General features: G+C 38.0%; 1 protein-coding gene across 1 annotated transcript in view; it reads left to right on the top strand.

The window, feature by feature from the left end:
• shank3a (SH3 and multiple ankyrin repeat domains 3a) overlaps nucleotides 1-15,750 on the top strand; it is a 245,538-nt gene that overhangs the window by 213,936 nt on the left and 15,852 nt on the right. The window contains 4 exon segments of the mRNA XM_028449494.1: nucleotides 721-796; nucleotides 5,178-5,260; nucleotides 10,336-10,460; nucleotides 13,754-13,889. Of these exon segments, the coding sequence (XP_028305295.1) occupies nucleotides 721-796; nucleotides 5,178-5,260; nucleotides 10,336-10,460; nucleotides 13,754-13,889 (420 nt within the window).

The following is a 15,750-nucleotide window of genomic DNA, read 5'->3' as shown; positions in this document are numbered from 1 at the left end:
CAGCCACGATGTGGTGCCTGGGTTTAGGGTTAGGGGACTTGCTCAACATGTCACAGTGATGGCCCAGGTGAGATTCAAATTGGCAACCCTCTGATTACAAGCTCGCCTCCTTAACCACTAGGCCACGTACCATTGCCCTCTGGTGTATGTGTGACTTCACTTTTGTGTCTCAGCGAGTTGTTGTTTGTGGATGAGCTGTCACTAATACACAACGTTAGATTGACAGGATTATCACCCGACACATTGTACTCACTCACATTGATCTATTTTATTTCACGCTTGCTGTGACATTTCTCCCTCACACAAAGTATCTGAAAGAACTGGATTTATATCTGTTTTTGTGTAAAGGCACAAAATCGACATCTGCCATTGTTTTGGCACAACTTCAATCCATGAAAACAGCACAAATGTCTCTATAGCAGAGTGTTTAAATACACTGAAGGGTTACATTATAAGGTAAACAATAGGATGACGATATGTACTAGTGTCCTAAAGTACATTACGTGTAATATTCCACCATCAATAATTAATATGAATGTATATTTGAGGAATACAAAAAGTGAATATCTATATGCATCCATTGTTGCACTCTGAGATTTGTTTCGAAAGTAAAGTGCATTATAATGTAAATATAAAATGTATTATTAATAATATTCTGCAGAACCTAAAACATTTTTTGGAAGATCAACAATTGAAAAATGCATTAAATTTATTTTACAGAAACGCGAGAGGACAGAACCAAAAGACTGTTCAGACACTACACTGTGGGATCCTATGACAACTTCACCTCATACAGGTATGGCCTTTCCTCCTATGTGCTTCTACACTGCCTCTCGCACACACACACACACACACACACACACACATGCACACACACACACACACACACACACACACACACACACACACACACACACACATGCACACACACATGCACACACACACACACACACACACACACACACACACACACACACACACACACACACACACACACACCTTTCTCAGGTTAAGAAGTTAAAGACAGTAAAAGGATGACATATGGATTTGTGCAGCTGCTGCCATCTATAGACACAGGTTGGCCGGTGCACCAAAGGGTTTAAAATACATTTGACCTATGTTCACACTGCAACATTTATTTATTTTGTTTTTTTATTTTCGTTATGTTTCTTTTTTTTGGGTGCTTTTTTTGTGTTTTTTGCATGTTGTCAAAAGTTGATTCTCCTGCAGAGAACATGAAATCTAGCTTTACATGTTCCCATTGTCATATCTCAGGTTATCACCTTCATCAGGGCTGTCAAAGTCATTTGATTTCAGTTCAAGGGCCCAAATATTGACCAGTTTGATCTCAGCTGGGCTACAGATTTTAGTCAGGAAAACGAGCAATTTAAACATTAATCTGCCCAAGTTATCACTTCAATTTATAAATGTATGTGAGGTTTTAGATGATATAAAAGCAATAAGTGAGTGATAGCAGTCCCTGCAGGATCTTCAATTTAAATTCTCTGCTCTAAAGCAGGGGTTCTCAACCTTGCGGTCAGAACCCCATTAGGGATCGCAAGACACTGGGAAGGGGTCGCCAGATGCCTTCATGAAACTCAGAATATTATATATCACTTTTTCTTGCTTCAATTTCTGCCACTTCTTTATCTTTTTTGCACATTTTCTCCACCATAAAGAAAATTTTGACACTTATAAACCCTTTCCACCACATTTCCCACCTAATGTCACATATGTTGACCCTTTATTGTCATTTTTAACCTCTTTTCATAATATTGTACGCTTATTTTTGCCAATTTAACAACATTCACAATTTGTCATGCCCATTATTTGCCAGTTGAAACTTTTTGTTCCAATATTCACACTTTAAATCCTTTTTACCACTTTTTCTGTCCCTTTTTGGCCACTCTAATTTGCGACTTTTAACCAATTTTTGTGGTTTTTAAAATCCCTCACCACGTTCTCCCGGTCTCTGGCACTTTAATTTTGGAGGTTGTGGGCTGAAATGGTTGCAAAGCCCTGCTCTAAAGGGTTGTATTCAGCCACCAGGCATTAAGTTTGACACAGGTGCCCTATACCATATCCTTATTTACACACTTTGAACTATGTTTAACTGTCTAAATAAAGCACTTCAGCAGTCAATAGTCGTTACAGGGTAATGTTGGCACAATGTGAAAAACAACAATCATCTTAGCGGAGATGAAAGCATGATGGACAGGTGACAGGAGTCTTTGTTTGAGCTGCTGTTTAATTTTGTGCCTATATTAAAAGTTTGGAGAGCCAGCTGCTGTCAAAGTTTAGTTCTCTTGGCTCCAATATGAGGAGTCCTGTATAGTCTGAGAGAGTGAAGTGAAAGTGAACTAATGACACCGCAGACACCCACAGAATCGCTGCCTGAGCCTCAGCTTCTCTTTATCTGGCTCAGCTTTAAGCTAGAGAATTTATCATGCAAAACAAAAGAAAATCCAAAAAATCTAATTTCTGTAAGAAAATGGTTGGAATATTGAGTGTAAATCGGTTCCTTTAAAAGCAAAGGAAAGTCCACAGTTTCTTCTGCTTCTGTGTGCTGTAATTATAGGCTGGAGAACATGGTGTTCCCGTCATTAATCCTTTAGCTTTGATATCATGAGGTGATATTGTAAACAAAGAAGAAAAAGAAGCACTTAAAGAGTCCAAACCTCCACCAGCACCAAATCTCCCCTTTACCAGATATTGTCATTTATATGGATTGCAGAACCATGATCATAAACACTTTGAATGTATAGTATATCTCTATTAAAAACCATACAGTATGTCAAAATGTTTATGTAGCCCCAACTTTGTGAGATATTGCGATGAAATACGCAATCCGGATCCAATCCGTATGAGTCAAATTTAATGAAGATCGGTCAGTTATAAACATGAAGTTTTTAATTCCTTCCAATGTTGACTGCAATTTTTCAATTTTTCAAACTGATCCAGAATCAGTTTATTGATCCTGATCCCTTCCAAAGTTTAATGGAATCTTCCATGGCCTAAGGTCTATCTTTGGTTAAAATTTTGCCCGAATCTGTAATATTTTTGAAAGGCAGTGAGAGACCTGTATTTGCTTTCTCCACCCTCTTATTAGCATATAATGCATACTTCTTGTAGTACTAGTGACACATATTACTTCAATATAAAGTCTACTCACCCACTAGTAAACCAAAGATCTTTACTCGTAAAATGTATGTTTACCAGTACTACTGGTAAATGCAAAATCTCACCACTTGTACCAGTAGACTGTTTTTAGTCTACTAGTAGTACAAGTAAAGCCAAAGGTTTCACTAGTAGTACTTGTTGACCTAATGCAAATTAAGTAGGAGTGATTAGAACCAAATCCAGCTCCCTAGCTGGTTGGAATATATTTGAAAGCCAATGGTAAGATGAAAATTGCTTTTCCAGGCGCCTTAGTAGCATAGTGTATATGACTAACTAGTAGTACTAGTACCACTTTTTGCTTTGCTAGTAAAGTGTACGCAATAGTAAACTAAAACTGAGTACATCTTTTCTACCCCTTTTCTGATGTGCTTCTGAGAGCAACTCGTTTTGGTGCGGTCTGTTTAAATGCAAATGAGACACTCCATACCCCGCCCCCTCTTCAGGTTGAAGAGGTGACACTTGGTTCAACTTTACCCTGTTCGGCCATTTTTGTAGTTTGATAGAAGAGATACGATTGTCTAGCGGTGCAGAAAATGTTTATTCACACGTTATTTACAAAATGTCAACAACGGAAGACTTGTCCATCCAGCCTTACATGTTCGAGCCAGAGTCTGACCCGGCGGAGCGAGATGAAAATGAAGGTGATGAACCTGCAGAACCCTAAAAAGTGAGCTAACACAAGCACCGAGCTAACGCTAGTGCCAAGCTAACGTCACAAAATGCATTTTAATACAGTCCTTTCGGAGACAAAAACGGCAAAATGAAATGACTAATGAAAACTTTAGACTTAAATTAAATCACGTAGGCCATATCATCAAGGATCTAAAACGAGCACACAGCGCTAACATATGAAGACGGTGCAACTGCTAAAGCTAACAAAACAATGACAGGGACGTCTTATCATCACACTTTTAGCGTTATTTACAGCTTACCTAAGTGCTCTGTTCATCGTCTCCAAAGATAGAAAGAATTGAACCCTCAATCAGACAAAGTCTTTCAGCAAATCCTCAAAACGAGTTGCTCTCAGAAGCACATCAGAAAAGGGGTAGAAAAGGGGCCTGTGGAGCTATGATAATGAGGAATTCAGACCCAAGCATTGCAGTTCTGCTTTATATAGACCACAACTGTATGATTTATATGTAAAAAGGAAGGATTTAAAAGCATGATATGTCTCCTAGTGGCCCCTAGTGGCCGGTGGTAAACCCTGCATAAAGGTCCCATATTATGCTATTTTTCACCCATCTCCATTTGTTCTAAGAACCCCAAAAACATAGTATTTGATGTTTATTTTTCCCAAAGTCACTTTCTGAGCAACTTTACTCAAACGGCTGATTTGCGGCCTACTTATGAATATTCATGAGTGGGCGTGTCTATAGACGGGACAATGACTTCCTCCTCCCGCACGGTGATGTAGGGCCAGAGGATGGTCCACCCTCTGCCCACCCACTCCGTAGCCGAGCTCATGCTGCTTTATAAACACAAGACAGAGCGTGGGGGCGGGGCCTTCATCGGTACATACATAGACTGTAGAAAATACACACATAGCACTGCGCAAAGAACGCTGAAATGCTCACCTTCGAGAGCGTGTCTGTTTATCAATGTCAATCACGGCAGAGAGCTTCCTGGAGGCGTGGCTCCTCCAGCACAATGCCGCGTCAAATTTGTCATCAAAGTGGGAATGTGTCATCAAATTGGAGCTGCAGTAAGAAAGGAGAAAATCACCCTCGAACTAACGATTGAGGTAATCAATGAAAAAAACACTTTGGGCATGTGTATGAAGCCCTAATAGCACTTTATGATGTTTAAAGCACAGAACAGTCAATTTAGCTTAACATGGGTCCCTTAACAGTGGTTGGTTTTCCCTACGGGTTTATCTGTTTGTCGTGTTTGTCTGCCTTGACCAACATCATGTTTTCCTTCTTTCTTGCTGCATTCCTTCCTGGTTTTGTGATGGTGTTAGACTCTTACCTGCCGTCTCTCTGCTCCTCCATTCACAGTGACTACATCATTGAGGAGAAGAATGCTGTTTTACAAAAGAAAGAGAACGAAGGCTTTGGTTTTGTGCTGCGAGGAGCCAAAGGTGAGGTGTAAAGAATACTGATATATTTTACTCAAGCAGAAGTACTGTTACTTCATTTAAATTGTACTCAAGTACAAGTAGGTCATACATAAAATACTCAAGTACAAGTGAAAAGTAGCTCAATTAAATAGTACTTTTGGTAATAAATCTTGTTACGGTTTCCTTGCATACATTAAACATCTCATGTATAAACCTAAAAATGTAGGCAAAGTTTACATTATTTTATGATACTGTCGCTTTTCCTTTGTTTAAATGCAAATATGTCAGAAAGATAGTGCCAGGGATTTGCAGCATCATCATCATCATCATCAGCCCCTCTCTCTTATAGTGTTTCCTCTGGACTATCTCATCTCCTGTACTGTCCATGGTTCACTTTGGTCCACATAAGCAGCAGCTAGTTCTTCTTCTGGCGATTTTCTGAGAAAATAACCAGCATTCAATGCTGTTTTAGAGCGGCACTTTACATTTAATCTGGTTTGTCGGCTATGATGTGATGGTCATTTAATTTTTTTGTAGTTTCACAAATGTCCCTTGATCAGTTTAAAACAAAAAATATATATATATAATTTACTCAGTAAAGGTTGGGTGTAGAAATGTAAAGAATTACTGGGAATGCTTTACTTGAAGTTGTATACATAAGGCTGACATTACGCTGTCATTATTTTGACATGACACCGGTCATTAGCATCAATAAGGTGTCATGAAGGCTGTCATTAAGTGTTAACCTTTATGCTAACCCGTCCCTAACCCTTTGTTACCCTAACTCTAAATTTAACCTTAACCCTACCTAACCCAAACCCTAACCCCTAACCTTGCCTATCCCCCTAACCCTAAATTTATCTCTAACCTTACCTAACTTTAACCCTAAACCCTAACCCTGCCTAACCCCTAACCCTACCTAACTCAACTAGAAAGGTGTCATGATTTAGGCAAGGCAAATTTATTTGTATAGCGCATTTCATACATAAGGCAACTCAATGTGCTTTCCATGATCAAAAAGTGCAACAGAAAACATTCAACAGCTTAAAAATAAATAACGACATTTAAATTAGCAGTTAACTCATTTAAAATCACAAGTAAAAACATTAAATTAACAATGACATGATTAAAAATCTCCCTCCCAGTCATACACATTAGAGAAAAAGAAAAGCCTTTAACTTGGATTTAAAAATCTTCACATGTGATGCTGACTTCAGCTCTGCTGCAGTTTGTTCTACTTCTTTGTATCTTAACAACTAAAAGCAGCGTCACCATGTTTGCTGTGAACTCTGGGCTCCATTATCTGACCTGTGTCCATAGATTTGAGAGACCTGACTAACATCTCACTGATGTATTCTGGACTACATTTATACAGAAGTCTATTCTGGAAAGACTTTAAAACTGGACTAATGTGCTCTGACCTCTTTGTATTAGACAGCCTTCATGGTTGTGTTGTGTTCAAGACCACACTATCCGAGACCAAGACTTGCCCGAGACCAGAATGCACCGAGACCGAGACAAGCCGAGACTGAGACCGAGACCAAGACCATAAACATTTTTTTTTAAATTTAAAAAAATATATAAATAAATACACTTGTGATAAGGTTTGACAGTTAAATAACATTCTCTCTTTAGTTTTAGTTTATTTAAAATACATTTGACGGAGAAAAAAGGTGCCTGCAAAAAATTAACTAACAAATTAAAACTACTACTGCTACTGATAAATTCACAATTATTGTACATATTTGAAAACATGGTGAAACTAAACAAAACAAACTCAAACCCTGGAACAGTCATGTGACAAATCAATCAACAGTTCTTGTTGAGAAAGATTATTATTCTTCTGGATACAGTGGAAACAGAAACTATAAAAAATAGTTAAATCTATTTATATTGTAGAGAAGATATTATATACAAATATGTAATTGGAGTCTAAAGCCACAAAAAACACCACTTTAAAAAGAAAATAGACTAATATAAGACCTCTTTACAGTTATTTGACTCATTCTGCGCTTGCACGACTTGCGGCGATGACACTCTGGTGACGATATAATCCATGATGGCGGCGGCCCGGACTACAGCCGACACTATGTAATGAAAGCCTTAAAAGACATGGATATAATGAAAAGAGTGGATGGACGGAGACATAAACATGCTGACTTTCACACGGACACACACGGACTTATTAAACACACACGGACCTCGGTAAATGGAACAGGCTTCACCGGGCGGCAGGCACTAGGACCCAGAGGCGGAGTAAGTGCGTTCCCGTAGTTTATCATTTTACCTGTTGTTAGATCTCAACCAGGGAGCAAATATTTATTCCTGGTGATTGTTTTCCGTAGTTTTACTTGGATTTTTACCGGTGATTAGTTTCTATCTCCCTTCCGCGCCGCGGTCCAAACTGAAACCGTAGCCACACACATACACACACTCATTATACGGGGTGGATTAAAGAATGAATAAAGGATTGTTTTATCCCGTTCTTCTCCGTGTTATTATCACATTATAAAAAAGTTTAAAAATAGCAGGAATTAGTGCTGGTCTCGAACGGTCTTGAGAGAAAATCCTGAGTCCGGGCAGCCCGAGTCCGAGACAAGATGCTTCCGAGTCCGAGACCGTTAAAACAACACCAACACTCATACTGGGCAATGTGGGTGAGGTGTCTTGCCCCCACTGTGGCACCTGGAATTCTCAGTTCTTCTTTTAAAACATATTTAAGTGAATTAAAATGACTGATTTGTAAATATACTCTAAAACATACAGGTACCCATAAAAGCAACTCAATTACATTAACATGAGTACTTGTAATCCATTATTTTCTTTCTTTCACCTCTTGTCCTCAGCACTCACAGGTGTGCTCACTCTGTTGTTGTGTTACTGTGGGAGTTGACAACACAACCTTCTTGGGTCAACAATCCAGCTTGTGCGTGCGTGTGTGTGCGTGCGTGTGTGTGCGTGCGTGTGTGCGTGCGTGCGTGCCCGCGCGTGCGTGTGTGTGAAGCCCCTTTGGTAGCGTCATCCTTGGCTGAGCTGTCAGCGAGCCGTCCCATCTGTTCTCCACACACGGCGTGGAGCTCTAGCGCAGACACATTCCACTCCCTGCTTCTCCTCCTTTGATATTCTCTTGCTCCTTCCTCTTCCTCTTTCTCCTTTTTTCTTCATCCTCTCTGTTCTCCGTCGCATCTTTCACATTCCTTCATCCCTTTTTTGATGTTGGTTCCTATGCAAAACGTTTTCATACCTAACTGAAATCACCTCTAATTTGTTTTACGCACTCACGCACGTGCCAAGCACCCTTCTTGCTACCCCATGCCGGTTACCACGGCAACCGTTCTCAGGCACCTCGCCGTGAGGCTGTGTGCTTTACTGCTCCATCACTCACTTTCTGCGATCTTGGCTTCTTACTCTGCTCATTTTTGTTTTGTTTTGTTTTTTGTTTTGTTTTTTTCAGCCTCTCTTTTACTCCTTGATAGCCTTTAAAGGATCCTCCACTGTTTTTACAAATGTAGCCTAAAATCTTTGAAATTTACTTACTAGAACACATGTGTCAAACTCAAGGTCCGGGGGCCTCTTGACCATCCAATTTGGCCCGCTGGAGAAAGTTAATAAAACAGAAGAAACGTCAATTATTGCCTAAATTTCCAATTATTTCAGTTGTAGATATCTCAACTTTTCTAAATACAACATCTAATGAAACTCTACAATATCTGGAGGATTGCAATTTTGGCACGCTTTTATCACATGACTGCAATCATTTTAAAATGTAGTTTGTTCTAAGAACTAAATTTTCCTCAAATTATTTCACACAATTTCCCCCAAATTAAATGAAAATTTGTCACAAATTCAATTGTATTTAAAATATAAAATTCTACAGACTGGTATCTGTCACTTCTTCCCTGGACATTGTCGGTGCCTTACTCATTTTAAGTATAATTTATAAGTTGTGTAAAGTGCACATTTCTGGACATTAATGATGAAATTGCTCATTTTCCAGCCTAAAATCTGCGGCTCACTTAAGGTCAAACTACTTCCCCTGAACTAAAATGACTTTGACACCCCTGTATTAGAAGATCTATGCAAGAATAGAAGTCCTTTTGGGTAGGAGTCCTTCAACAGTAATTACTCGTGAACTTTAGCCACCAGAGCGTCAGCCACGCACTGTTTAAGGGAGAGTAAAGGTCCCTTAGGAGAGCGCTTCTTCTCTGTTTCATTGTCTACTACCAAACCACAGAGATGGACCTGTCACCCCCTGTGGTCATAGATTATTTTTTGGGTCAAAACTGTTTTTATCCTCTTTTAGTAAACAAAAAAGGTTTACATTGGCATCTTTAATTTTTCCTGATTTTTAAGAGTAACTAAAAGCAGCACAAGTTTTCATTTTGATTGAAAAAACTGCTAAATGATCTATAAAGCTGCTGAATGCTTCACTCCAATAGAAAACAATGGGGCAGTGGGGCCGTGTGACATCATTAATCACGTGATTTCAAGATGGATGAACACAGGCTCTAAAACTGTAAAGTAGTCCCATTTTTAAAAGTTAATAAAATGAATATGGTGCAAAATAATGTGTTATATTAGGCATAGATCTTCTAATTAGTACATTTCAAAGATTTTGTGTGTGCGTGTGCATGTGTGTGTGTGTGTGTGTGCGTGTGTGCGTGTGTGCGTGTGTGCGTGTGTGTGTGTGTGTGTGTGTGTGTGTGTGAGCACATGTTTGAAAGGCATTATTTATATTGTTTTGGATGCGCCAGAAACTCGCTACCTAATATACTCAAACAGCTTTCATCAAGGAGCAGAAGCAGAAAAAAACACACAGAGAGTGAATGTATTAATTTAATAATTTTGGTGAAGCTTAAAGGGAAGTTTTAATAAATTCATGTCATCCTCTGAGGAGATTAAAGTAGAGCAAAAATAGCTCAACTGCCGGGGTTTTCCAAATGTTCTTCTGCAGCGTTTAATAAATTTTTTCTGTTTGTGGTCGTGCTGAGAAAATGAACTGCCACAGCAGAATATTAACAAATAAATGTTCTGTATTACATTTAAATGGTGTCAATTTAACTGTAGGTTTATTCTTCTTTCTTTTTTCTCATCAGCTGAGACCCCCATTGAGGAGTTCACCCCCACCCCAGCATTTCCCGCCCTGCAGTATCTGGAGTCTGTGGATGTGGAGGGAGTCGCCTGGAGAGCTGGTCTAAGGACGGGGGATTTCCTCATAGAGGTAACACACATGTTTAATAAATGAGAATTGGTAACACTTTATAATAACTATCCCTTATAAGAAGGTAATAGATCATAGATAGTTATGAATTGCTTGTTGAATATTTGCCAACAGTTTGTTAGTATTTATAACTATGCCTTATAGATAGGGAATAGATAACTTATAAGTTGTTAGTTAAGAATTTATAAATTACATGTTCACTGTATATTAATGATTCATAACTATACCTTATACATTTGTAATAGATCATGAATAAGATAGTAAACTACTTGCTAATTACAGTGGGTACGGAAAGTATTCAGACCCCTTTACATTTTTCACTCTTTGTTTCATTGCAGCCATTTGCTAAAATCAAAAAAGTTCATTTTTTTTCTCATTAATGTACACTCAGCACCCCAGCTTGACAGAAAAAAAAACAGAAATGTAGAAATGTTTGCAAATTTATTAAAAAAGAAAAATTTAAATATCACATGGTCATAAGTATTCAGACCCTTTGCTCAGTATTGAGTAGAAGCACCCCTTTGAGCTAGTACAGCCATGAGTCTTCTTGGCAAGTTTTTCACACCTGGGTTTGGGGATCCTCTGCCATTCTTCTTTGCAGATCCTCTCCAGCTCTGTCAGGTTGGATAGTGAACGTTGGTGAACAGCCATTTTCAGGTCTCTCCAGAGATGCTCAATTGGGTTTAGGTCAGGGCTCTGGCTGGGCCAGTCAAGAATGGTCACAGAGTTGTTCTGAAGACACTCCTTTGTTATTTTAGCTGTGTGCTTAGGGTCATTGTCTTGTTGGAAGATGAACCTTCGGCCCAGTCTGAGGTTCTGAGCACTCTGGGAGAGGTTTTCTACCAGGATATCTCTGTACTTCAATTGCAACCCGTCGTCCTGTCCCTGCAGCTGAAAAACACCCCATAGCATGATGCTGCCACCACCATGTTTCACTGTTGGGATTGTATTGGCCTGTGAAGAGCATTAACGCCAAAATGTTCAATCTTGGTCTCATCAGACCAGAGAATCTTATTTCTCATAGTCTGGGAGTCCTTCATGTGTTTTTTGGTAAACTCTATGAGGTTCTTTCATACATCTTGCACTGAGGAGAAGCTTCTGTCCGGCCACTCTGCCATAAAGCCCTGACTGGTGGAGGCTGCAGTGATAGTTGACTTTGTGGAACTTTCTCCTACTGCATCTCTGGAGCTCAGTCACAGTGATCTTTGGGTTCTTCTTTACCTCTGTCACCAAGGCTCTTCTCCCACGATTGCTCAGTTTGGCTGGACGGCCAGGTCTAGGAAGAGTTGTGGTCATCCCAAACGTCTTCCATTTAAGGATTATGGAGGCCACTTTGCTTTTAGGAACATTGAATGCTGCATAAATTCTTTTGTAACCTTGGACAGATCTGTGCCTTGCCAAAATTCTGTTTCTGAGCTCCTTGGGCAGTTCCTTCAACCTCATGATTCTCATTTGCTCTGACATGCACTGTGAGCTGTAAGGTCTTATATAGACAGGTGTGTGCCTTTCCTAATCAAGTCCATCAGTTTAATTAAACACAGCTGGACACCAATGAAGGAGCAGAACATCTTAAGGAGGATCAGAAGAAATGAACAGCATGTGAGTTAAATGAGTGTCACAGCAAAGGGTCTGAATACTTATGACCATGTGATATTTAAGTTTTTATTTTTTTAATGAATTTGCAAAATTTGCTGAGTGTGCATTAATGAGAAATGAAATGGACTTTTTTGATTTGAACAAATGGCTGCAAATGCAATGAAACAAAGAGTGAAAAATGTAAAGGGGTCTGAATACTTTTTTGGACCCACTGTACTTGTTAAAGGTATAGTTAGCTTACCATACAAAAGAAGATTTGCACTTTTCCCACTACTGTATGTCAGACTCGCCGCTGATAAGTGAAAATCCATTTTCAAAGGACCCGATGCGCACCGAGCACGAGCACGTACATGAACATATGACCAGAATGATTGATTACTAGGAGGACCAATAGTCTTGATGATCCACCCGGAATTAGAAGCCAAAAAACATTGTTCACTTTACCTTTAAATATCAGTTAATTTTTTTATGGGATGTTATTCTAAACTTGCAACTATTCCTCATTTACTGACGTAGATAAATTTATATAAGTTGGTCAAGAACTAAAGGAAACATCTAACATTTGTAATTCTTAACAAATGTTTCTGTACTCAGTACTTGTGTTCCATTCATCATATAATGTGTGTTATTTTTTGTGAATATTCTGTCTCTCACAGTTGAACCTATGATAAAAAAAATTACAGACCTCTCCAGTCTTTGGAAGTGGGAAAACTTGAAAAATCAGCAGTTTATCAAATACTGATCTCCACAACTGTAGTTATAAATCATTAATATACAGTTCACATGTAATTTATACATTCTTAACTAACAGCTTGTAAGTTGTCTATTGGCTATCTCTAAGACACAGTTTTAAATCCTTAACCAATGGTTAGCAAATGTTCAACAAGCAATTTATAACTCATTAACTAACAGGTTATTAATGATCTATTAACTACTTTTAACGGATACTTATTATAAAGTGTTACCTGATAATTCAAATAATTCATATAACATAATATAATAATGTGATATGATGTAGAATAGAATAGAATAGAATATATTAATGATATATTGTAATACATAATTATATAATATTAACAATTAAATATACAATATATGGTAATATGATATAAAAATATATTTATAATAATGAATTATATAATAATATTATAATATCCAATTTCTGACACGCTTGCTCCTTTTTTCAGGGTATTATTATAATGTAATAATATGATATAATAAAATAAAATGTAATGTGATATTTGATGTATTATAATATAATTTAATTTTATCATATGATAAAGTCAAATAAAGACTAGCCATTTTGCTATTAGAGGTCATATGTCAAAGTGGTCATTCATTTAAATAGTTTTGCACTTTGAATTCATGATGTCAATCTTTCACCTTGTACAGCAAACGTTTTAAAACCAAACTGCTCTTCTTGTTGCGATCAGCATTAATGTTAACAATTTAGCATTTAACGTATATGATATTGGTTCTAAAGGAACAGTTTTTACTCATAAAGATGTGTGACAAGTCTGGATTTTACATCTACTGTTAATCACTAACATGTTAGATTTATTTTGATGTCATTAAATTTGTTATTGTTTGTATATGTGATTTAGAAAGCTAGTGTGCTAAAAAAAAAAAAAAACAGCACACGTCAAAGGGGTCACAATGTTTATAAGTTTAAAGAATCTGTGATGTGTTTTTCTAAGGTGAACGGTGTGAACGTAGTGAAGGTGGGACACAAACAGGTGGTGTCCTTGATCAGACAAGGAGGAAACAGACTGCTGATGAAGGTGGTGTCGGTCACACGCAAACCGGAGTCAGAGGAAGTTGTTCGTAAGAAAGGTAAAAAAAAAAAACAAGAGAAGTGTTGCCTCGCTAAGAATAACTCTCACCTTCACAATATGTTAAAAAAATATTTTTGCATGAGATTTATTCTGCCGCAAACTATTTCAGAAACTTTATCACTAACTTAAGGCTTTCTGACAGAATATAAAAAATTATACGTGTTAGAAATGATGATTAGTCTGTGAGAAAAGTTTTCAGTTTATGGCTTTAGACCAAGTTTAACATGTTTCTGTTGTCTTCGTGTCATATCTTGATGTGTGTGTGTGTGTGTGTGTGTGTGTGTGTGTGTGTGTGCGTGCGTGCGTGCGTGCGTGCGTGCGTGCGTGCGTGCGTGCGTGCGTGCGTGCGTGCGTGCGTGTGTGTGTGTGTGTGATTATTCATAGCGATCCTCCACTGTTTTTACAAATCTGGCCTAAAATCTTTTAAATGTACTTATTAGAAGATCTGTGCCTAATAAAACACATTATTTTGCACTATGTGTGTGTATGGGGGATGGATCCATTCTAAATTCAAGTGCACCAGTCCAACGAACGCGTACCCTGCACATCTGCACGTCTGATCTACATTGTCTATTGACTTATAATGGGTACACAGGCACAATGCACAAGTCATGTCCGCATGTATGCTTGCAGAAGTGTTAACGCGTTAACGTGTTAACATGTTTGCAGGAACTTTAATGTGCGTACACATTAAAGTGTATGCACACATACGCCACACCTGGATGTGCACCTAACAAACATAAAGATATCAGTCACATGTAGGGATGGGAATTGGTAAGAATTTAGCAATTCTTATTCCATTATCAATACTGCTTATCGATTCGATTCCTTACCAATTCTCAGGGATGGCGCTACACCGGGGCTCAGTTGCGCTATAGTCCCGTCAAGAATTTGTGTAGCCCCAGTTAAGCTCCTTGAGCATTTTATTTAATATTTTAAAATATTTTTATTATTAATTTACTGAGTTCAATAACATTAAACAGTTCCAGAGCAACTGTTCTGTTCCAATCCAATCCCTGCTTGTGCCCCAGCTACAACTACAGTGTGTGTGCGTTTTGCATTTTGGATTTATTGTCTGATTATTGGCAGGTGCAAGAGTGGCTGTCAGGTGTTGTATAACTTAGTCACTTAGTAATTTGTGAAATATTCTTTGACCAAATTCAGTTAAAACTACATTTATATCTAATATGCTGTGCTGCACAGCTTCTTTTATTGTAGAAAAAATGAGAAACTTCTTATAAAAGTAATATTATTTAAAAAAAATAATAAATAAAAGCACCCCCACATATCAATCCCACACCCCCTTAGCACCGGGAGAGAAAAAATCCGAGCGCCGTGCCTGCCGATTCTTTTATCGATTCTCAGGGGTGAGGGAATTAAATAATACAAATGGATTTGTTTGCTTTAACTCTTTATTATATTATCTTTGTCTCTTTAATTTCCTGTAGGAATGTCAGCTCTATTTTAATCCACCAGGTATAGATTGTTTTCACTGGATAATAGTATATACAAAAGCGCTATATGAAATTGATTAATTATTTTTATTGTTATTGTTATTATTACAACAAAAATGCACATTTTGGCTATAGCCGTTTGAAAATATTTACAGTGCTCCTTTGGAACTTGAACAACTTGATCCAAAACAAATTTAGACATAAAACAAATTCTTCTGTAAAAAAAGAACATAATAACCAAAATACAGCCACACTTATTGTTATGTATTTAAATGGTAAAGCTTTAGTTTAGCCATTGGTTGAGTATGACTAGTGTGCCCCCCATGCATACTAATGTCCCCGTATAATATACAGTACATCCGGTTATTTGTCATGTACTCCATTTTTTCATACTATCTAATGTGA

This window comes from Gouania willdenowi, chromosome 6 (assembly GCF_900634775.1).
Source record: "Gouania willdenowi chromosome 6, fGouWil2.1, whole genome shotgun sequence".
Lineage (NCBI taxonomy): Eukaryota > Metazoa > Chordata > Actinopteri > Blenniiformes > Gobiesocidae > Gouania > Gouania willdenowi.
The sequence above is the reverse complement of the archived record's forward strand: the minus strand, read 5'-3'. Positions and strand labels throughout refer to the sequence as shown.